Source organism: Tachysurus vachellii, chromosome 19, assembly GCF_030014155.1.
Source record: "Tachysurus vachellii isolate PV-2020 chromosome 19, HZAU_Pvac_v1, whole genome shotgun sequence".
In the NCBI taxonomy this organism is placed as follows: domain Eukaryota; kingdom Metazoa; phylum Chordata; class Actinopteri; order Siluriformes; family Bagridae; genus Tachysurus; species Tachysurus vachellii.
In genome coordinates this window covers 20,890,956-20,913,846 of record NC_083478.1, presented here as the reverse complement: position 1 = coordinate 20,913,846, position 22,891 = coordinate 20,890,956, and the positions used below count along the sequence as shown (strand labels likewise).

The following is a 22,891-nucleotide window of genomic DNA, read 5'->3' as shown; positions in this document are numbered from 1 at the left end:
AAACCAAGATCATACTTAATGTTATTTTGTGCAGTGGATTTACAGAAACTTCTTTATGTACAAATGCAGCCTTCATAAATATCACTGAGACAAACACACTTTTTTTAGTCTTATTTCATTTTAATGTTAGAATAAAAATCATTGTATAATTGGATGTACAATAACCAGGCCAGTAAGATCACATTACATGGCTGCACATTGTTCCATCATTAGGTAATAAAACTAGTACATGCAAGGTACTAATAAACCAAAACATTAACTGAATCATAATACAGTGATACATACAGTATATTAATTACTTATACTAAATGAAAGATAATTTCTGCTTTGTGTTGGTCCATGTCACAACACAGCATCAATATTTTGTTCTAACATGGCTGTATTAGATCTTCTCCTCATTGAATTCAGTGGTAATAGAGTTCCCCTGCTCGCACCAGTACTTTCCATACTCGACCTTATTGTAAAAGCCATTGGTGATGGTCAGCTTGACCGGGATCACAACAGTCATCTCCTTCCTCACCACGTTCACTGTGAGTTTGGTGTGAGGAGGAATGCTGGCAGGCAAGGAGACTCTGATACTGTCAAATGTAGTTTTGGTGTTGCTGCTGCCCTTCTCCACTGTAAAGGTGTTACTGACATTTAAGGTGCGCTCACCTTTAAAAGAAGACATTGTAAATTCAAATCTGGCTCCAAAACAAATCTGGGTGGAATTGCTGAACCGGAAGCTCTCAGTGACAGATCCTGAAAACTCTCGAGTCAGCTCAGTGGTGAAGGTTTGTCTCTCAGATCCATAATTCACACCAGAGATGGAGTCGATGATGACTGTTTTTAAAGTTTCTTTCTTTTTGTCCCATTCCACTTCAGCTTTAATGATGGTTTTGCCAGCTTTAAGAGGACGGACGTGACTCAGACGGTCGTCAAACCAGTCGTACTTAGGAACATCACGACCAGCTCTGGCCACTCGGATATACCCACCTCTCTGTTTATGTTGATACAGAACCCAGGCTCCTCTCTGCACCTTGTGAGAAGATGCTTTGTCATTAAAATCGCCATAAAGCAAATTGGTCTCACAGTCGAGGACGAGGCTCCGGCCCTGATAGTTCTCCTCTTCATACAGTGTGATCTGAGGATTGTCCAGGTCTTCTGTCACCAGCTGTAGTGAAGAAATGTCGTCGTTGTAGTACACGTTATCATATTCTCCTTCCTCATAGACAGTCGGTTCACCAGTGTAATTAGCATCTGTGTAGGCCACCCATGGATTCCCGATGACTTTCAGAGAGGAGATGCAGTCATCAAAATTTTTTTTAATTAAATCAGGTACATCAGAAGTGAACTCTCTGCTGAGGCCCTTAAAGTAACGATGTTCATAGACGATGATCTTGTTCATGGCTGAAGCTTGCAGTTTGCCCAGAGACCTACAGACAGTGCAGAACACGATGAAAGCGAGAATCTGTGAAGATTATTCAAGCGTGTATTTCTATATATACTGTAGCTGTTGGTGGTGTGAAAAGTAGAAACACACATTTTACAGTAACTGTCATAATGTTACAGCTCCTCCCTAAAAAGTAACAACAACAACATATTAAACAAACAAACAAAAAAGTCTCAGCCAATCTTTTAAGATGATCTTCCCAGATCATTGAATAGATCATAGTGTCATCAAGGTATACTTCACTTTGCAATTCTGTGCCCCAACAAGACTCTCTGCCTCAATGGTGGACATGTCATGCATGACGGAATATATATATATATATATATATATATATATATATATATATATATATATATATATATATATATATATACTGTATATAAGACAGGAGTAACAAATGCAGAGATCCCAGAGACATATGATGTAAATGTAATTGCATGTAACCTTTTAAAAGATCTATTTTGGTGTAGAACATGAAGAACCCACTCTGTCCACACAGTCTTCCATCCTGGGAAAAGGACAGGAGACCGGTTTGTTATGCTGTTACCGTGGATCAGAATCACAGGTATGTGTTAGGTTTTACTGCTGTCAGGTTCTACTGTCCTCACAGCAAACATTTCCAGTCCTTACCACCCTCTACACAGTAGGTGTGCATCAGTGCCTTAGAGCTCCCTGTGACTGTATACTGGATGGAATGCACATGACACCTTCTGTTCCACATCCATAACTCCTTTACTATCTGCTCAAACAATTGAGAGATGAAATTTGACCCTTGGTTACTCTGACTGACCTTAGATAAACCGAAAATTTAGCAGAACTTGATGAGCATTTTCACTGCTGTTTTGGATTTGATAGAATGGATTATTTTGACTTCACTGTAATGGGTGGCTGTACACATAATAGCTAAATTGTACTGATGGTCAGACTTGGATTTAAGCAATGATCAGGGATTGGAATGGACTAAAGAGGAGTTTGTAGACCGATCAGATTGGACAGACTCTTTACATTATAACAAGCCTATTTATGTTTTTTGGTCCAGGATCCCTGGGCCAACCTGTTCAATGTCTGGTTGTTCAGCACAGCAGAGGCATCTTTTTCTATCACAGGACATTTCTAGCTGTATTGACTCTGCTCAGTGTTTATTCAATGCCTCTTATAGATTTTTCCTCTTTACTCAATTCCAAAATGGTTGGTTTTCTCCCATAGATCGCTCTCTGATCTTATCTCTCTGGTTTACCTTTTAACAGCAAACACAGTCTTCACACTTCTCACTTAACCAAAGGGTAAATATTAAAAGCTGTTATCTGTTTATCAGGATTACCAGAACTCATGCAGGTCGGGAAAATGGGTATTAACTTAGGAACATCATCTGCATCTTTGTCGCTCTGAATGAGGGTGTCTGCCAAATGCTGTAAATGTAAATGTCCTGTGGCAGCTTCGCCTTTACTGTGGCCAAGCCTGAGGTGAGCTGCACCCTTTTAGGTTACAATTGTCGTGCAATTGCATTTCACAAATGAGACCAGTCACATCTTTGCTCTAGTTGACTCCAGATCGGCTGTGAACTTAATCCATCAACAACTTGTGGAAGATCTTCATCTGCCCACAGTGCTGCATGTTGCCCCCTAAAAGTCACAGCCTTAGATAACCAGCCCATCAGGAACGGCTTCATAACTCATCAGCCCGAACCAATGGTGCTGCAAATCAGCCTCTTTCATGTTGAGAAACTCATCCTCTTCATCATGTCATCTCACGCTAACCCAGTAATACCGGGATTTCCATTGCTACAGATTCACAACCCCCAGATTTCCTGGATTGACAAGGAATTAACTCGCTGTTAATTCACTGTTTGAAAACCACTCTTAGCCTTCCATGCTGTACCACCACTGTCGAAAGTCTGAAACCCAGAGACATGATTACAATCCCTGAGGAACACCATGACATACTGGTGGACCCTCAGACCGTGCTCACTAACACCTCTGCACCCAAGGGCAGAGTTTACCCCCTCGCCCTGAAACCTAGGCTATAGACCAGTATATCAAGGCAGCAGTATCAGCAGGATATATTCGCCTCTCTACCTCACCAGAAGGTTGAGGGTCTGATGCCATGAATAATTTACCACAGATTAAATGCTATCAACATTCTCTTAATTTTTTAATAAAATCAATGATTCACGTTCACCTCCAGCAGGTCATACAAAGACGGCGATTCGCTTGTATGCATTGGCTTTATATTTCCCGCTGGAGGTGTCCCAGATACATCAGACCTTTCAAAGCCTTGAGAGAAATTAATCCAGTCACACATCACTGTTGTTTTGATCTTGTGCTGTTTTCTGGAATCTTTGCTATTTGTATTGTGTTTTTGTACCTTATTGATATTTTGCCTCTTTATATTCACTGTGAGATTATTATTGTTCTACTGATTGTTATATAATTTGTTTCTCTGAATTAGATTCTCTTCTTTTTTCAGTAATCCTGACTACACTAACACCTATTACGCTGAGACAGTAGCATCTGGGTAAACTGCCTACATTTTGCAGAAGTGACTGTACTCACATGTACTGCCTTCTTTGCTGATACAGTAACATCCAAATTGACTAGTTGCACAATAACAAGAGACATAAAAGACATTTTTCTGAAACATTAAAAACTACAGTATGTTTTTCTGTGTTCTGTTTTCTGAAACACAGATGACTTCCATGAGGTTTCCTGCAGATTTTAATGGTTCTGATGTTGTTATTATCTCACTGATACTATTAATTGTGTATATAGATGACTACTTAGAATAAAAATCATTGTGTAATTGGATGTACAATAACCAGGCCAGTAAGATCACATTACATGGCTGCACATTGTTCCATCATTAGGTACTAAAACTAGTACATGCAGGGTACTAATAAACCAAAACATTAACTGAATCATAATACAGTGATACATACTGTATATTAATTACTTATACTAAATGAAAGATAATTTCTGCTTTGTGTTGGTCCATGTCACAACACAGCATCAATGTTTTGTACTAACATGGCTGTATTAGATCTTCTCCTCATTGAATTCAATGGGTCTCACTGGCATTTAAGATGAACTCATTTCTGGAACCAAACAGTGATAATTCAAAATTTGGTTCCGAAAAACCAATCTGGGTGGAATTGCTGGGTGGAATTGTTCCATTCCAATTCAGCTTTAATGGTGGTTTTGCCAGCTTTAAGAGTCGTACTTAGGAACATCACGACCAGCTCTGGCCACCAGGATATATCCACCTCTCTGTCCATGCTGATACAGAACCCAGGCTCCTCTCTGCACCTTATGAGAAGATGTTTTGTCATTAAAATCGCCATAACACAAGTTGGTCTCACAGTCGAGGACGAGGCTCCGGCCCTGATAGTTCTCCTCTTCATACAGTGTGATCTGAGGATTGTCCAGGTCTTCTGTCACCATCTGTAGTGAAGAAATGTCATTGTTGTAGTACACGTTATCATATTCTCCTTCCTCATAGACAGTCGGTTCACCAGTGTAATTAACACCATTGTACCTCACCCATGGATTCCCGATGACTTTCAGAGAGGAGATGCAGTAATTAAAATTTAGTTTAGTTAAATCAGGGACATCAGAAGTGAACTCTTTGCTGAGGCCCTTAAAGTCAGGATGTTCATAGACGATGATCTTGTTCATGGCTGAAGCTTGCAGTTTGCCCAGAGACTTACAGACAGTGCAGAACACGATGAGAGCGAGAATCTGTGAAGATTATTCAAGGGTGTATTTCTATATATACTGTAGCTGTTGGTGGTGTGAAAAGTAGAAACACACATTTTACAGTAACTGGCATAATGTTACAGCTCCTCCCTAAAAAAGTAACAACAACAACATATTAAACAAACAAACAAAAAAGTCTCAGCCAATCTTTTAAGATGATCTTCACAGATCATTGAATAGATCATAGTGTCATCAAGGTATACTTCACTTTGCAATTCTGCACCCCAACAAGACTCTCTGCCTCAATGGTGGACATGTCATGCATGACGGTATATATATATATATATATATATACATATATATATATACAGTTGAGGCCAAAATTATTAGCCCCCCAGGAATTTTGGAACATTTTCCTAAAGATCTTTCCAATGTTTGCAGCATTGATAAAACTTGATATAATCAAACATTCGCCAGTGCTATTTAGTAGCTTTTGGTACATTTTGGAATATAAAATACATTTTTAGGCTTGCTTTATAATCAAATATAGTGAAAATGGGGTGGTCAAAAATATTAGCCCCTTGTGAATATTTGCTTTCAAAACTCACCCAATTAATCAATCAGCTTTCAAAACACACCTAATTAATCAATCAGCTTTCAAACCACACCTGTGCAGTCAATTGGCTTCCTAACAACACCTGGGCATTCAATCAGCATTAAAGGACTCCAAGGAACAGGGCACTTGAACACATTATTGGGAGAGACTACTTTTACTCACCATGCCAAAGACAAAGGAAATCAGTCTTGAGCTCAGAAAGAAGATAGTGGAGGCTCATGATAAGGGGGAAGGCTATACTGCCATTTCCAAGCTTTTCACAGTGTCTAGAACCGCCGTACGTTGCATCATTGCCAAGTACAAGGAGACAAATTCTGTAAGAAACAAACCTGGGCGTGGTCGTAAGCGCAAGATTTCAAGAACCCTGGAGAGGAAAATAGTCAGAGATATCAGCAAGATGCCCCAGACATCTGCCAAGATGATTGTTGCTGACCTGGCCTCTTCTGGAGTTGATGTTTCAAGGAACACAGTTGTGAGGGCTCTTCATCGTGGTGGGCTTCAGGGCCATCGTCCCAGAAGAACCCCTTTACTCAAACAGCGGCACATCACAGCTAGACTGAGGTTTGCCCGTGAACATTTGAAAGGTAAAGATGAGTTTTGGGAGTCTGTGCTTTGGTCTGATGAGACTAAACTGGAACTGTTTGGGCACATGGATGTTGCTTATGTTTGGCGAAGAAAGGGTGAGGCCTTCAACCCTAAGAACACAGTTCCCACAGTTAAACATGGTGGTGGGAGCATCATGCTGTGGGGCTGTTTTGCAGCTTCAGGCACAGGGAGCCTTGTTCGGGTGCATGGCATCATGAAAAAAGAAAATTATGTTGACATTTTGAGGGATAATATGCAGAAATCTGCTCGTAGTCTAGCCTTAGGTCGTCGCTGGGTCTTCCAACAAGACAATGACCCAAAGCATACATCGAAATTGGTCCAACAGTTCCTGAAGGATACCAAAACAAAGGTCCTGGAGTGGCCCGCACAGAGCCCAGACCTCAATCCTATTGAGAATCTGTGGCGAGTGCTCAAAGTGTGAATGTCCATGCTCGGAAGCCATGTAATTTGGACCAGCTGGAGCAATTTGCAATGGAAGAATGGGCTAAAATCCCTCAGGAAACCTGTGCCAACCTAGTAAAGAACTACTCTAAGAGGTTGTTGTCAGTTGTGGCTCAGAAAGGGTTCACTATTGACTATTAATGACCGGGGGCTAATAATTTTGGACGTTTCATTTTTGCCCTTTCTTGTTTCAACTCACTATTTCAATTAAATATCCTAATCAAACTTAGTGGAGATTTTGTCTTTGTTATTTTGGAAACAAACACACTATAAAACACTTGTTGTTAATGGTCATTTCCATGGAGAAATCAAGAGTTTTGTCTAATTTCATAAGGGGGCTAATAATTTTGGCCTCAACTGTATATATACATATATATATATATATATATGTATATATATATATATATATATTGTGACGACGGAGCATGCACCGCCGTCCCACACAGCCAAGATACCGCTCCTCGCCCCCAAAAAGCGCTAAAAAAGGCGGCGATTAAGCACCGTGGACAGCACCGCTGAGAAAGCGCTAAAAAGGATTCAGCGTGCAAGGCGGGGCGGCAGAATTCCCGCCGAAAAGCTGAGAGCCAATCAGGAGCGCCGCTGTAGCACTCACCCTCTGGCTGGGCAACACACGGGAGAGCCAGGCTCAGCGGCTACAGGGAGGTAAGGGGGGCGTGCCTAATGGAACGAGTAGACGTTATCCCTTTGGCATTCTTTTCAGGGACTTCCCGCGGATCCAGAGCTTCAGATCGCTGATCCAGCCCATGTCACACTCCTGGAGAAGAACTGTTTCCTCTGGTCACAGCGCCCCCCCCTTCTGCTGTCTGGAATTGGAGCCGGGATCGCTTTCCAAGCGCCTCAAAGGAAGGAACTGATTATTATATTCTTTCTCATTGACCTTTTGCTGCATTAAAATTGCACCAACCTGGGAGGAATAATAAAATCACGACCTTGCTTGCCTTAATCCCGTCTCTATGCTTGTTCCTTTGTGTCCCAATCCCTCTAAGTGCGCTACACTGGTGGAGAATGCGGGCACAGGACACAGAGGAAGCTCCCAGACCTACAATGGAGCAGGTCTTACAATGTGTTTTGCAGACCAGACTCCATCAGCAGGAGGTGACCAAGATGGCCGCCACCCCAGAGCCCGCTCGCAAGATGGCCGCCGACCCAGAGCCCGCTCGCAAGATGGCCGCCGCCACAGAGGCCGCTCGCAAGATGGCCGCCGCCCCAGAGCCCGCTCGCAAGATGGCCGCCGCCCCAGAGCCCGCTCGCAAGATGGCCGCCGCCCCAGAGCCTGCTCGTAAGATGGCCGCCGCCCCAGAGTGGCAGAGATTTTCCCCACCCTCCCTCCCATTCTGGGTTTTGGATGCGCGGACCAGGCCGCGGTTTGTCGGGGGTTGCACTCGGCCCCTCTGCTCGGCCGTGGACGTCGCGTGGCCCTTCAGCTCGGCTCTGGACGCCGCGCGGCCCTTCTGCTCGGCCGTGGACGTCGCCCGGCCCTTCTGCTCGGCCGCAGACGTCGCTCGGCCCTCTCTGGCTGCGCCGCCGTGTGCCTTGCTCCCCCCCGCCGGCCTCGCCGTGTGCCTTGCTCCACCCCGTTGGCCTCGCCGTATGCCTTGCTCCCCCCCGCCGACCTCGCCGTGTGCCTTGCTCCCCCCCCCGCCGACCTCGCCGTGTGCCTTGCTTTCCTCCGCCGACCTTGCCGTGTGCCTTGCTCCTCCCGTCTGCCAGCCGGGGGCTCAGAGCTAAGGGGGGGGCATTGTAACGACGGAGCATGCACCGCCGTCCCACACAGCCAAGATACCGCTCCTCGCCCCCAAAAAGCGCTAAAAAAGGCGGCGATTAAGCACCGTGGACAGCACCGCTGAGAAAGCGCTAAAAAGGATTCAGCGTGCAAGGCGGGGCGGCAGAATTCCCGCCGAAAAGCTGAGAGCCAATCAGGAGCGCCGCTGTAGCACTCACCCTCTGGCTGGGCAACACACGGGAGAGCCAGGCTCAGCGGCTACAGGGAGGTAAGGGGGGCGTGCCTAATGGAACGAGTAGACGTTATCCCTTTGGCATTCTTTTCAGGGACTTCCCGTGGATCCAGAGCTTCAGATCGCCGATCCAGCCCATGTCACACTCCTGGAGAAGAACTGTTTCCTCTGGTCACAGCGCCCCCCCTTCTGCTGTCTGGAATTGGAGCCGGGATCGCTTTCCAAGCGCCTCAAAGGAAGGAACTGATTATTATATTCTTTCTCATTGACCTTTTGCTGCATTAAAATTGCACCAACCTAGGAGGAATAATAAAATCACGACCTTGCTTGCCTTAATCCCGTCTCTATGCTTGTTCCTTTGTGTCCCAATCCCTCTAAGTGCGCTACAATATACACATATACATCAGGAGTAACAAATGCAGAGATCCCAGAGACATATGATGTAAATGTAATTGCATGTAAACTTTTAAAAGATCTATTTTGGTGTAGAACATGAAGAACCCACTCTGTCCACACAGTCTTCCATCCTGGGAAAAGGACAGGAGACTGGTTTGTTATGCTGTTACCGTGGTCCAAACAGAATCACAGGTATGTGTTAGGTTTTACTGCTGTCAGGTTCTACTGTCCTCACAGCAAACATTTCCAGTCCTTACCACCCTCTACACAGTAGGTGTGCATCAGTGCCTTAGAGCTCCATGTGACTGTATACTGGATGGAATGCACATGACACCTTCTGTTCCACATCCATAACTCCTTTACTATCTGCTCAAACAATTGAGAGATGAAATTTGACCCTTGGTTACTCTGACTGACCTTAGATAAACCGAAGGTTTAGCAGAACTTGATGAGCATTTTCACTGCTGTTTTGGATTTGATAGAATGGATTATTTTGACTTCACTGTAATGGGTGGCTGTTCACCTGTTCAATGTCTGGTTGTTCAGCACAGCAGAGGCATCTTTTTCTATCACAGGACATTTCTAGCTGTATTGCCTCTGCTCAGTGTTTATTCAATGCCTCTTATAGATTTTTCCTCTTTACTCAATTCCAAAATGGTTGGTTTTCTCCCATAGATCGCTCTCTGATCTTATCTCTCTGGTTTACCTTTTAACAGCAAACACAGTCTTCACACTTCTCACATAACCAAAGGGTAAATATTAAAAGCTGTTATCTGTTTATCAGGATTACCAGAACTCATGCAGGTCGGGAAAATGGGTATTAACTTAGGAACATCATCTGCATCTTTGTCGCTCTGAATGAGGGTGTCTGCCAAATGCTGTAAATGTAAATGTCCTGTGGCAGCTTCGCCTTTACTGTGGCCAAGCCTGATGCTGCTGTGCATCTTGCCCAGAAAAATCTGAACAGAGTTCGGCCAAGGTGAGCTGCACCCTTTTAGGTTACAATTGCCGTGCAATTGCATTTCACAAATGAGACCAGTCACATCTTTGCTCTAGTTGACTCCAGATCGGCTGTGAACTTAATCCATCAACAACTTGTGGAAGATCTTCATCTGCCCACAGTGCTGCATGTTGCCCCCTAAAAGTCACAGCCTTAGATAACCAGCCCATCAGGAACGGCTTCATAACTCATCAGACCGAACCAATGGTGCTTCAAATCAGCTTCTTTCATGTTGAGAAGCTCATCCTCTTCATCATGTCATCTCACGCTAACCCAGTAATACCGGGATTTCCATTGCTACAGATTCACAACCCCCAGATTTCCTGGACTGACAAGGAATTAACTCGCTGTTAATTCACTGTTTGAAAACCACTCTTAGCCTTCCATGCTGTACCACCACTGTCGAAAGTCTGAAACCCAGAGACATGATTACAATCCCTGAGGAACACCATGACATACTGGTGGACCCTCAGACCGTGCTCACTAACACCTCTGCACCCAAGGGCAGAGTTTACCCCCTCGCTCTGAAACCTAGGCTATAGACCAGTATATCAAGGCAGCAGTATCAGCAGGATATATTCGCCTCTCTACCTCACCAGAAGGTTGAGGGTCTGATGCCATGAATAATTTACCACGGATCAAATGCTATCAAATTTCTCTTAAATTTTTAATAAAATCAATGATTCACGTTCACCTCCAGCAGGTCATACAAAGACGGCAATTTGATTGTATGCGTTGTCTTTATATGACCCCCTGGAGGTGTCCCAGATACATGAGACCTTTCAAAGCCTTGAGACAAATTAATCCAGTCACACATCACTGTTGTTTTGATCTTGTTCTGTTTTCTGGAATCTTTGCTATTTGTATTGTGTTTTTGTACCTTATTGATATTTTGCCTCTTTATATTCACTGTGAGATTATTATTGTTCTACTGATTGTTATATAATTTGTTTCTCTGGATTAGATTCTCTTCTTTTTTCAGTAATCCTGACTACACTAACACCTATTACGCTGAGACAGTAGCATCTGGGTAAACTGCCTACATTTTGCAGAAGTGACTGTACTCACATGTACTGCCTTCTTTGCTGATACAGTAACATCCAAATTGACTAGTTGCACAATAACAAAAGACATTTTTCTGAAACATTAAAACTACAGTATGTTTTTCTGTGTTCTGTTTTACTGATAGAGTTTGGGATTGGGAACGATCACATATCTGAACAATGCATTTATATAAATTTGAGATTCACAGCTGCACTACTGTCAGAACTGATTTCTGGAAAATTAATCAACACTTTAAACAAGCCCTGACAATCAGAATTAAAAACTGAACAGTGTTGTGGTGTATTTACACTTGCCTTGCTCAAACTCAATACTGAACGAGTGTCATGATACAGAACAACACACTTTAATGCTTTTACAGATGACCTAAAAGTGAATTCTTGCCGTGGCCAGATTCATTTTTATGGAGAAGAATATGGGGTCTGATGCCATGTATAAGTTATCGGGGGTTAAAAGCTATCAATGTTCGTGACCCATATGTTCTACCACCTTTTCCTTCTGTCCTACACCATACCCGGGAGACTTACGTCTTCTCAAAGCTAGACCTTCGGAGTACATACAACCTGATCCAAATCAGGGAGGGAGAATTGTGGTGAACGGATTTCCTCACTACAAAGTTATGCATTAAGTGTCTAGTTATGCCATATGGATTAACAAATGTACCCGCCGTATTCCAGTCCTTTGTGAATGAAGTCTTCTGAGACATAATATATCACTATGTTACTGAGTACATAGACAACAGTCTGGTATTCTCCTTGACCTCTGAGACTCATGTAACCCATGTACAAACTGTTCTCATCTGCTTACAGCAACAGCAGCTATCTATACATCAAAACAGTAAAATGTGAGTTCCACCACACCTCCAACTCATTCCTCAGTTAGGTCCTCAACCGCCAGGGATAGAGATGGATGCAGCCAAAGTACGAGCTGTCATGGTATAGACGCACCAGTCAACATCAAAGACTGTACAGATATATTCGAGACTATAGCGCAGGATCTGCTCCTCTGACGTCACAGATATAAGGACAGCCCAAAAAGCTCTGCTGGTCTGAATCCACACAACCTACCTTTAACCTGCTGAAACGCTGCTTCACCAGATCTCCTATCTTATGACACTCAGATCCCAGCATTTCCTTCATAGTAGAAGTGCACAGGTCCAGCTGTAAATGTCCTCCCACAAACCTGAAGGCTGTCACCTCCTTAAGACAAAGAACAATTTGTTTTCTAATAAAATCAATGATTTACTTTCACCTCCATCAGGTCATACAAAGACAACACATACAAGCCAATCGCCATAGAAACCCACATCCACTGTATCAACCTGGACAACTCGTCTGGTCATTGAACTTTATCTCAAAACATAATTACCATGCAGAAAACTCAATCCCAGATACATCGGACCTTTCAAAACCTTGAGACAAATTAATTGAGTCACACATCACTGTTGTTTTGATCTTGTGCTCTGTTTTCTGGAATCTTTGCTATTTGTATTGTGTTTTTGTACCTTATTGATATTTTGCCTCTTTATATTCACTGTGAGATTATTATTGTTCTACTGATTGTTATATAATTTGTTTCTCTGAATTAGATTCTCTTCTTTTTTCAGTAATCCTGACTACACAAACAACTATTATGCTGAGACAGTAGCATCTGAGTAAACGCCCTACATTTTGCAGAAGTGACTGTACTCACATGTACTGCCTTCTTTGCTGATACAGTAACATCCAAATTGACTAGTTGCACAATAACAAAATACATTTTTATGAAACATTAAAAACTACAGTATGTTTTTCTGTGTTCTGTTTTACTGATAGAGTTTGGGATTTGGGGCATTGGGACAGTTCTGTGATAAACGGAGAGTTAGTCATGAAGTCTTGATCAATGATGCTTTTTGGTCCTTATTAATATTGTCTAATTAAATCAGATGTGAGTGTGGCCATAAAATGTCAAACAAACATTTTCTTAGAGAAAAATTCACCCTTTATTAATGATTACCAACTTTCTTTAAAAGTCCATTTTTTTTTTCTGCTGTCCCTCTTTGTGTTGTTACCATAGAAACAATCACGTATCTGAACAATGCAGTTATATAAATTTGAGATTCGCAGCTGCACTACTGTCAGAACTGATGTTCTGGAAAATGAATCAACACTTTAATCAAGTCCTGACCAATCAGAATTAAGAGCTGAACAGTGTTGTGGTATATTTGCTCAAACTCGATACTGAATGAGTGTCATGATACAGAACAACACACTTTAATGCTTTTATAGATGAGCTAAAGGTGGATTTTTGTTGTTCAGGTTTTCAGAGATGGTGATGATGTTTTTGTTCTGTGGTGTTAAAGGTAAGTGTTTAATGTCACTGTCTGTTTTATTGGTAAGATCTTCAGAGGTCGAGATTGAGAGCCGTTATAGAAAAATGGAAAGAGTGTCTCAGTAAAAGTGTGTGTTATAGTGTGTAAGTGTGAATTGGTCAGAAGATCAGTAAATGTCACTTTCCCCTTCGTCCAGTCCAGATGCACTCTGATCTTCTGTGGTTTGTCTTTAGCTCTGAAGATGTCACCTGCCTGTCCTGGGCAGAGCGTGTGGTAACTTCCTTTACTGTAGCTCATGCTGCACACTGCATTACAAAAGGAGTTCCTCTTTCTCAGAGCAGACTCTCTGATGACTCCCAGCTCCCAGACTGCACTGTCCCCAACCTCGACGTCCCAGAAGTGCGAGCCTCCATTAAAGCCCTCACAGCCCAGGACACACGTAACGCTGTCGAATCTCTCTGGATTATCAGGAAGCAGCACTTCCTGTTTTCTGTGTTCCACAACAGTGAGATCTTCGGACACACGGAGCTGAGCGTGTGCAGTGTTGGGGTCCAGAGTAACAGAAGCTAAGAGAAGATGAAAAGTCTTGAAAATTCAATCAAACACAAATGTGAGACTAATTACTAATGAATAAATAGCTCCAAAAGGGAAGAACAAATACACAGACATCAAGATTACTGAGTAGAAAATCCTGGCAGGAAGTGAGAAAACTTACTACTGTAATGACTAGCAGTTTTTTTTTTATTGTTTTATATATTAGTGTGATCTGATTCACTAAATTACACATAAATCTGGAGGAATGTCTTGTAATGCTATTTATCATTTAAATATAATCCATGTATTGTTGTAGAATAACTTTTTAATTACATGAAGCTTTAAAGCAGTTTTTTTCTATAATATATCTTTTATAATTTCCAGATTATGCTCTGATTTTTATGATGACTGAAGTCTGTAACTGTATTTGAGTAAAAACAACAATAATAACACTCACTGTACTGGATGATGTCCTGCATTTTCACCCAGACTCTAAACTTCAGGTTAGAAATGTGTTACTATTTTTTATTTTTTTTTACAACTTTACAGATTTACTTTTTGTTTCACCAAGAACTGGACATCCTAAAGAGGAAAGTATTATACATGATTATGATTTTTTTTTTGTCAACGCTTTACTTATCGCAGAAATGAGAAAAATCAGAACAAGTAATAATAAACTAATATTTGGGAAAAATGTGAAGCAGCTCAGCCTTGTCCCTCCACTAGAAAGAGATGGAGAGCAACCAGCGATGTTGCTGAAATAGATCCGACCACCAGAGGGCGGAAGAGCACAACATATGCCTGGATCTCTTTAAATAGAGCTTTGTTTAAGGCTCTGCTGGTTCTTCTGGTTATATTCATTGCTATGCTAGTTTCTCAGGCAAAAATATATAATAACAAAACAGGGCTTTTAGTAAATGTTTGAGCCTTTAGTCAGTCTTTGTATATTACTGACTTTGTGAGATGAGCTCTCATCTCTGATTCAAAAATATCATAGATTCCTAGTTCAAATTACACGAGATGAATTTGGCTCAGTGTTTTAAATTGTGAACAATCATTTGAATGCTTTTATTTTTGAGTGCTTAAGTTTTATTTTGGATCTAAATAAGTAGGTCATATACTGTATTTGGAATAAGAAGATATCGCACCTCTGAGACCCAGGAAACCTTTGAAAAGTGCAAGTAGGAGAAAAACGAATGACTTCCATGAAGTTTCCCGCAGATTGTGAAGTTGTTATTATCTCACTGATACTATTAGTTTATAGGCTGAGTGTATATTTATATATTTGTGCACTGAAGCTGTTTTTACAAGCTCGCTGTTAAAACCAAGATCATACTTAATGTTATTTTGTGCAGTGGATTTACAGAAACTTCTTTATTTACAAATGCAGCCTTCATAAATATCACTGAGACAAACACACTTTTTTTAGTTTTATTTCATTTTAATGTTAGAATAAAAATCATTGTATAATTGGATGTACAATAACCAGGCCAGTAAGATCACATTACATGGCTGCACATTGTTCCATCATTAGGTACTAAAACTAGTACATGCAAGGTACTAATAAACCAAAACATTAACTGAATCATAATACAGTGATACATGCAGTATATTAATTACTTATACTAAATTAAAGACAATTTCTGCTTTGTGTTGGTCCATGTCACAACACAGCATCAATGTTTTGTTCTAACATGGCTGTATTAGATCTTCTCCTCATTGAATTCAGTGGTAATAGAGTTCCCCTGCTCGCACCGGTACTCTCCATACTCAACCTTACTGTTAGAGCCGTTGGTGATGGTCAGCTTGACCGGGACCACAACAGTCATCTCCTTCATGGAGACTCTGATACTTTCAGGTGTAGATCTGGTGTTGCTGCTGCCCTTCTCCACTGTAAAGGTGTTACTGACATTTAAGGTGCTCTCAGTATTGGAACCAAACAGTGATAATTCAAATTTGGTTCCGAAACCAATCTGGGTGGAATCGCTGAACCGGAAGCTCTCAGTGACAGATCCTGAAAACTCTCGAGTCAGATCAGTGGTGAAGATTTGTGTCTCAAATCCATAATTCACACCAGCGATGGAGTCGATGATGACTGTTTTTAAACTTTCTTCCTTATTGTCCCATTCCACCTCAGCTTTAATGGTGGTTTTGCCAGCTTTAAGAGGACGGAAGTGACTCAGACGGTTGTTAAACTAGCCGTACGTAGGAACATCACGACCAGCTCTGGCCACCCGGATACGCCCAGCTCTCTGTATATGTTGATACAGAACCCAGGCTCCTCTCTGCACCTTGTGAGAAGATGGTCTGTCATCAAAATCGCCAGAAAGCAAGCTGGTCTCACAGTCGAGGACGAGGCTCCGGCCCTGATAGTTCTCCTCTTCATACACTGTGATCTGTGGATTGTCCAGGTCTTCTGTCACCAGCTGTAGTGAAGAAATGTTATGCACATTGTAGTGCATGTTAGCATATTCTCCTTCCTCATAGACAGTCGGTTTACCAGTGTAATTAACATCTGTGTACGCCACCCATGGATTCCCGATGACTTTCAGAGAGGAGATGCAGTTATTAAAATTTAGTTGAATTAAATCAGGGACATCAGAAGTAACTCTCTGCTGAGGCCCTCAAAGCCACAAAGTTTATAGACGATGATCTTGTTCATGGCTGAAGCTTGCAGTTTTCTCAGAGACTTGCAGAACACGATGAGCGCGAGAATCTGTGAAGATTATTCAAGCTTCTCTTTCTATATGTGACTGTGTGTGTTGGATGTAATAATTTCACTCAGAGATCAGGTGGATGGTTTTCCTGTATATTTTGGCAGCAATCGGCATAGCAAACTGTAGCACACGCTGTTTACCAACACGCGATGGGTTAGTCGCAAAGCACAATGTTCCTTCTGTTTAAAAGTATGAGGCTCCAGATGTAAGAGGCCAGGCAACAGTTACAAAATTTCAAAGTTAAAGTTCATGCAAACATATATTAATAGACAGGTTTCAGTCAAATATTTATGGTTTATTTAGCAAAATTCAGTGTTATAATCATGCATCCTCTTATATGTTAAATATTCTCATCAAAGTGAGCATCGTGAATTTAGGAATCAAAATAATAAAAGATTGGCTACTACACCAAGTTGTCAGAGGAAATGTAACTTAACCAAGTTTTGAAGAAAAAACAGAAAACAATTAACCATTAGTTTTTATTTATTTATTTATTTATTTTATTTATCCTTTATTTAACCAGGTAGAACTCACTGAGATTAAAATTCACAGGAGTGACCTGGCCAAGATGAGAAGCAGTACAAGTAATTCAATAACAGACTTACACAATACAAACAAAGTTTTTATGTTATATAGTTATTACGAGATCTATCCTTGAAAGGTTATCCTATGCTTCTCAGTCTTTAATTGTGAATCAATTAAAAAACTAACTATTTGGAACATAGTACATACTAATCCAGTTAATTATTAAGAATTCAACAAATAGGACAGTGGCAACAACCCCACCAAAGCATAGCCTCCATTTTGTAATAAAATTATATATTATTTTATGTAATAAAAGTCCATTAATGTGGATTTTAACCTAGTTGTGTCAGGGAGCTACCTGACTCTTCTCCCATGCGTGCCCCGCCCGCACGGAGCGGCTCGCCGGCGTACTAATGACACACACCTGACTCTCGTTTCTACCTCATCACCAACCCTATAAGATCCCCTCTCTCACGCTAACCAGCGTCCGTTATTACCAATGGTTCGGCGTGCTTCCAACACGCCGTTAGCATTCTCTTTCGGACTTCGTGGGCCGCGCTCTCTAGCGCACCACCGGATATTTATCTCTGCTAACCAGTTGTTTGTGGAATTAAAACAGTTTGCCTTCACTTCGGCTTTCATGTGGCGTAACAGAATAACGGACCTAACAAAAAAAAAAAAAAAAAAAAAAAAAAGGAAAAGGGAAATTATTTTTTCCTACCGGAATATGGAGAACCTGCCCAGCACACTCCCCGATCCGGTTCGGGATCTGGTCGCCGCGCTTCGAGCCGCCTTTCCCCCCACCGCTGCTCGTCCGGAAACCCCCACTGTCACCGGCAGTCCCATGGCACTCCCGGGAACTTTTTCGGGAGAAGCGTCAGCGTGCCGCGGCTTCCTACTCCAGGTAAATCTCTACATGGAGATGCAGCCTCAGCGCTTCCCTTCCGAGCGCTCCAAGGTGGCGTTCCTCATTTCGCTCCTGTCCGGAAGAGCGCTAGCTTGGGCTCAGGCCTTGTGGGACTCTGACAGCCCCATGATGGAGGTATACGATCATTTCGCGGCACACCTTCGCGAGGTTTTCAGTGCCGCTTCTGGGTCCTATCCACAGCGGACCAGCTGCTTAGCTTGCGCCAGGGGAAGGATGACATCACGGCATACAGCTTGCGTTTCCGCACCTTGGCGGCATCTAGTGGCTGGAACGAGGCGGCGCTACTGGGAGTATATCGGCGGGGTCTCTCTCCCGAGATTAAACAGGCCATGGCGGTGTTTGATGACGCTACGGGCCTGGAGGACTTCATTAGGAGATCCTTAGGACTTTCCCAGCGACTGTCCGCATGCCTCCCCAGGTCGCCCACCTCGGGGGAACAGCCTGGATTGTCAGCCACAGCTGACGCCGAACCCATGCAGCTGGGTTCTCAGAGGCTTCCCCGGTGGGGGGGAAATAGCCGCCGGGCTTTGGGCAAGGACCGGTATGGTGGGAGCCCGGGCTACTCCAGCGGCTGTTGCTCCGTGTCATGCTCCGGCAGCGGTGAGTACGGTAGAGTTTCCGTCGGACATTTCTACTCTGTCCACACTCCCGGTGACGCTTCTAACTCCCTCTCTCTCTCTCTCTCTGTGGATGCGCTGGTGGACTCAGGTTCGGCAGGGAACTTCATATCCCAAGCCTGCCTCAACAGCTTGCAGCTCCCCCGGGAGAGAGGTTCCCAGGACTTAGCCGTCCAGACCATCCAGGGACGCCCACTAGGTCGGGGCTGGGTGAAGTACTGTGCACCCATAGTGACTCTATGCGTGGGGCTGTTCCATAGAGAGGAGATAAGGTTCATGGTGCTTGACGAGTCCACTGTCAGCGTGATCCTGGGTAGGCCCTGGCTGAAACAACACGCCCCTGCATGCTCCTGGGACCCCTGCGATATCCTGCAATGGAGTAGCCACTGCCGGGAACACTGCCTCTCTCCGCTTCCATCCAGGGTCCCCAAAGCCCTGGTAGGCGCCACCAGGGTGGAGGAAGCCACGACATCCCAGCAGGCAGAGATCCCCACGGAGTACCAGGCCTTCAAGGACGTGTTCAGTGCCCAGGCAGCTACTCGTCTCCCCCCTCACCGGCGCGGGGACTGCTGCATCGACCTGCTTCCCGGGGCTAAGCTGCCGAAGGGCCGAGTCTATCCCCTTTCTGCTCCAGAACATCAGGCCATGGAGGAGTACATCCAGCAGGCACTCCGGCAGGGGTTTATCACGAACTCATCCTCCCCGGCTGCGTCGAGCTTCTTCTTTGTGGGAAAGAAGGACGGGGGGCTACGTCCCTGCATCGATTACCGACAGCTCAACGCCCAGATCTCCCCTCTCCCTTACCCTCTCCCGCTGGTCCCAGCAGCTCTGGTGGCCCTGCGAGAGGCACGGGTGTTTTCTAAACCGGATCTCCGGAGCGCGTATAACCTGGTTCGTATCAGGAAGGGGGACGAGTGGAATGGACGAATACCGGGTCATGCCGTACGGCCTATCTATCACCCCAGCTGTGTTCCAGGGGTTCATGAACGAGGTGCTCCGACCCTTCTTACAAAGGTTCGTCATGGTTTACATCGATGACATTCTGATATATTCAAGGAACCTAGAGGAACACCATCACCACGTCCGTGAGGTCCTAGGGGCACTTCGTTCCCAACAGCTCTACCTCAACCTCTCCAAGTGCGAGTTTCACTGTAAGGAGGTACAGTTTCTGGGCTACGTCATCAGCGCACGGGGTATACAGATGAACGACAGGAAAGTTAAAGCAGTGAAGAGCTGGCCCGTTCCGGAGACTATTAAGGAACTCCAACGCTTCTTGGGCTTCGCTAACTTTTACCGTCGGTTCATTCAGGGGTACAGCCTGATCACCGCTCCCCTCACTTCTCTCCTCAGGGGTAAGACGCGGACCCTGAGGTGGACCAAGGAGGCCCAGGGGGCGTTTGAGGAGCTCCGCCAGCGCTTTTGCTCTGCTCCCGTGTTGCGTCATCCAGACCCCCGGAAGCCCTTTGTCGTGGAGGTGGACGCCTCCTCGACGGGGGTGGGGGCTGCTCTCTCTCAGCAATCAGGCACCCCACCACAGCTCCACCCGTGCGCTTTCTTCTCCCACAAGCTCTCGGCCGCAGAGCAGAACTACGACATCGGCAACCGGGAGCTTCTGGCTATCAAGCTCGCCCTGGACGAGTGGAGGCACTGGTTGGAGGGAGCAGAGCACCCATTCACTGTGATCACAGACCACAAGAATCTTCAGTACCTGCGGGAGGCCCGGAGACTCAATGCCCGGCAGGCTCGTTGGGCCCTCTTCTTCACTCGGTTCCAGTTTCAAGTCACCTACCGAGCTTGTGCGCTCAACGGAAAGGCCGACGCCCTGTCCCGGATATTCGGGCCTGAGGAACCCAGACATCCGGACCCCATTCTCCCTCCTTCGATCGTCGTGGGGCCTATTGTCTGGGACATGGACAGCGAGATCCGTGCGGCCTCCGTCAGGGAGCACGCCCCCAGAGGGTGCCCTGAGGGAAGGGTTTTTGTTCCCACATCCTGCCGCGGGGAGCTAATCCAGTCGGTCCATGAGGGACCGGGCACGGGTCACCCAGGAGAGAGGAGGACGGTCCAGCTCCTTCAGGCTCGCTACTGGTGGCCAAGGATGGCAGAAGAGGTTACCCGCTACGTCCAGGAGTATTCCACCTGCGCCATGGCCAAGGTACCTCGCCACCTGCCCGTCGGCAAGTTGGTGCCGCTCCCCGTCCCTCAGCGCCCCTGGTCACACCTAGGCATCGACTTTGTGACCGACTTGCCACGGTCGGGGGGAAACACGTGTATCCTGGTAGCGGTGGATCGCTTCTCTAAGGCCTGCCGACTTGTGCCTCTAAAGGGGTTGCCCACGGCCCTCGAGACGGCCGAGGCCTTGTTTCATCACGTATTCAGGAACTTTGATCTCCCGGAGGAGATAGTTTCGGACCGTGGGCCCCAATTCTCCTCTCGGGTTTGGCGTGCCTTCTTCCGGCTCCTGGGGGTGTCAGTAAATCTGACGTCGGGTTACCACCCTCAGTCCAACGGCCAGGCGGAACGCAAGATACAGGAGCTGAACAGGTACTTGAGGACTTACTGCAGCCAAGATCAGGGAGATTGGGCACGGTTCTTACCCTGGGCGGAGTATGCTCAGAACTCGCTTCGCCAGGACTCCACGGGCCTCACCCCTTTCCAATGCTTGCTGGGGTTCCAACCGCCCTTGTTCCCCTGGTCGGATCAGCCCAGCGACGTGCCTTCGGTGGATGCCTGGTTCCGGGAGAGCAACCGGGTCTGGGAATCGGCGCACACCCAGTTGTGTCGGGCCCTCCGCACCACCCGCCGGCACGCCGACGCGAGACGTCTGGAGTCTCCAGGTTACCGCCCCGGGGATCGAGTGTGGCTCTCTACGAAGGACCTGAAGATGAAACTGCCGTGCCGCAAGCTCAGCCCCCGGTTCATTGGGCCGTTCAGGATCGCCAGGAGGATTAGTGACGTGTCCTACCGGCTGGAGCTGCCACCGGGGTACCGCATACACCCAACCTTTCACGTGTCCCTGCTGAAGCCGTGTGTCTCGCCCATTTCTCGCCCTCCAGGTGGCCCCGTGGAGCCTGTCCAGCCGGAGGTCGTAGCTCAGCCGGGCGTCTATGCAGTGCGGGAGGTCCTTGACTCCAGGAGGCGTGGGGGTCGCCTCGAATACCTGGTGGACTGGGAGGGGTACGGCGCGGAGGATCAATCTTGGGTAGCACGACAGGACGTGCTGGACCCGGGCCTGCTGGCAGATTTCCATACTGCCCACCCGCACCGCCCGGCGCCCAGGGCTAGGGGTCGTCCTTGTCGTAGGGTCAGGGCGTCCGGTGCCGCCCCTGGAGGGGGGGGTGGTGTCAGGGAGCTACCTGACTCTTCTCCCATGCGTGCCCCGCCCGCACGGAGCGGCCCGCCGGCGTACTAATGACACACACCTGACTCTCGTTTCTACCTCATCACCAACCCTATAAGATCCCCTCTCTCACGCTAACCAGCGTCCGTTATTACCAATGGTTCGGCGTGCTTCCAACACGCCGTTAGCATTCTCTTCCGGACTTCGTGGGCCGCGCTCTCTAGCGCACCACCGGATATTTATCTCTGCTAACCAGTTGTTTGTGGAATTAAAACAGTTTGCCTTCACTTCGGCTTTCACCTCTGTGTTTGGCGTAACAAGTTGTTCCCAAACGGATAGTCATCATGCCTCCTGCGGAGTTGCCAGATGGCACAGAGGGCAAGCCACACTTTTGACATTTTATGAGCTATGCCTATAGAAGTTATAGAATGTAATCATCAGAGAAAAAAGACTACCAACAAACATAACTTATCAAATCATTGCATAAAGCATTCTTTTGTATTATTTCATATGTATGGTTTGTAAGTTTGAAATTGTTTAGTGTCATTCATTTTCTGTGGAAGGGGACACAAACTAGGACGCACATTGCATACTGCCAGGGGGTCTCATGCTGACATAGCTTTAGAACCACCTACTGTAATGTCTACCACATTCTGAAATAGTGATGGTGACCACTGATGTGGACATTCAGACTGCAA

General features: G+C 45.3%; 3 protein-coding genes and 1 pseudogene across 3 annotated transcripts; all 4 read right to left on the bottom strand.

Annotated features, from left to right (window-relative positions):
• Positions 1-116: 116 nt before the first annotated feature.
• LOC132862105 (epidermal differentiation-specific protein-like) lies at positions 117-1,472 on the bottom strand. Its single transcript, XM_060893962.1, has one exon. It carries the CDS (start codon positions 1,385-1,387, stop codon positions 383-385), a length of 1,005 nt encoding a protein of 334 aa, XP_060749945.1. The 5' UTR covers positions 1,388-1,472; the 3' UTR covers positions 117-382.
• Positions 1,473-4,231: 2,759 nt separating this feature from the next.
• On the bottom strand, positions 4,232-5,268 carry LOC132862398 (epidermal differentiation-specific protein-like). Its single transcript, XM_060894398.1, has 2 exons — positions 4,969-5,268; positions 4,232-4,869 (listed from the first exon to the last, which is right to left on the bottom strand). The coding sequence occupies exons 1-2, from the start codon at positions 5,101-5,103 to the stop codon at positions 4,636-4,638; spliced, it is 369 nt and encodes a 122-aa protein (XP_060750381.1). The 5' UTR covers positions 5,104-5,268; the 3' UTR covers positions 4,232-4,635.
• An 8,044-nt stretch (positions 5,269-13,312) lies between these two features.
• On the bottom strand, positions 13,313-14,576 carry LOC132862256 (erythroid membrane-associated protein-like). Its single transcript, XM_060894192.1, has 2 exons — positions 14,524-14,576; positions 13,313-14,098 (listed from the first exon to the last, which is right to left on the bottom strand). Exons 1-2 carry the CDS (start codon positions 14,543-14,545, stop codon positions 13,557-13,559), a joined length of 564 nt encoding a protein of 187 aa, XP_060750175.1. The 5' UTR covers positions 14,546-14,576; the 3' UTR covers positions 13,313-13,556.
• A 907-nt stretch (positions 14,577-15,483) lies between these two features.
• Positions 15,484-16,728, bottom strand: LOC132862436 (epidermal differentiation-specific protein-like; annotated as a pseudogene).
• Positions 16,729-22,891: the final 6,163 nt, after the last annotated feature.

Excerpts from the sequence above, each read along its gene's own strand:
- LOC132862256 (XM_060894192.1), bottom strand. The coding sequence starts at position 14,545 with ATGCAGGACATCATCCAGTACA. Across the intron at positions 14,099-14,523 it reads GCAGGACATCATCCAGTACA|CTTCTGTTACTCTGGACCCC; the intron begins GTGAGTGTTATT and ends ATCTTCTCTTAG.
- LOC132862105 (XM_060893962.1), bottom strand. The coding sequence starts at position 1,387 with ATGAACAAGATCATCGTCTATGAACATCGTTACTTTAAGGGCCTCAGC.
- LOC132862398 (XM_060894398.1), bottom strand. The coding sequence starts at position 5,103 with ATGAACAAGATCATCGTCTATGAACATCCTGACTTTAAGGGCCTCAGC. Across the intron at positions 4,870-4,968 it reads AAGTCATCGGGAATCCATGG|ATGGTGACAGAAGACCTGGA; the intron begins GTGAGGTACAAT and ends TCTTCACTACAG.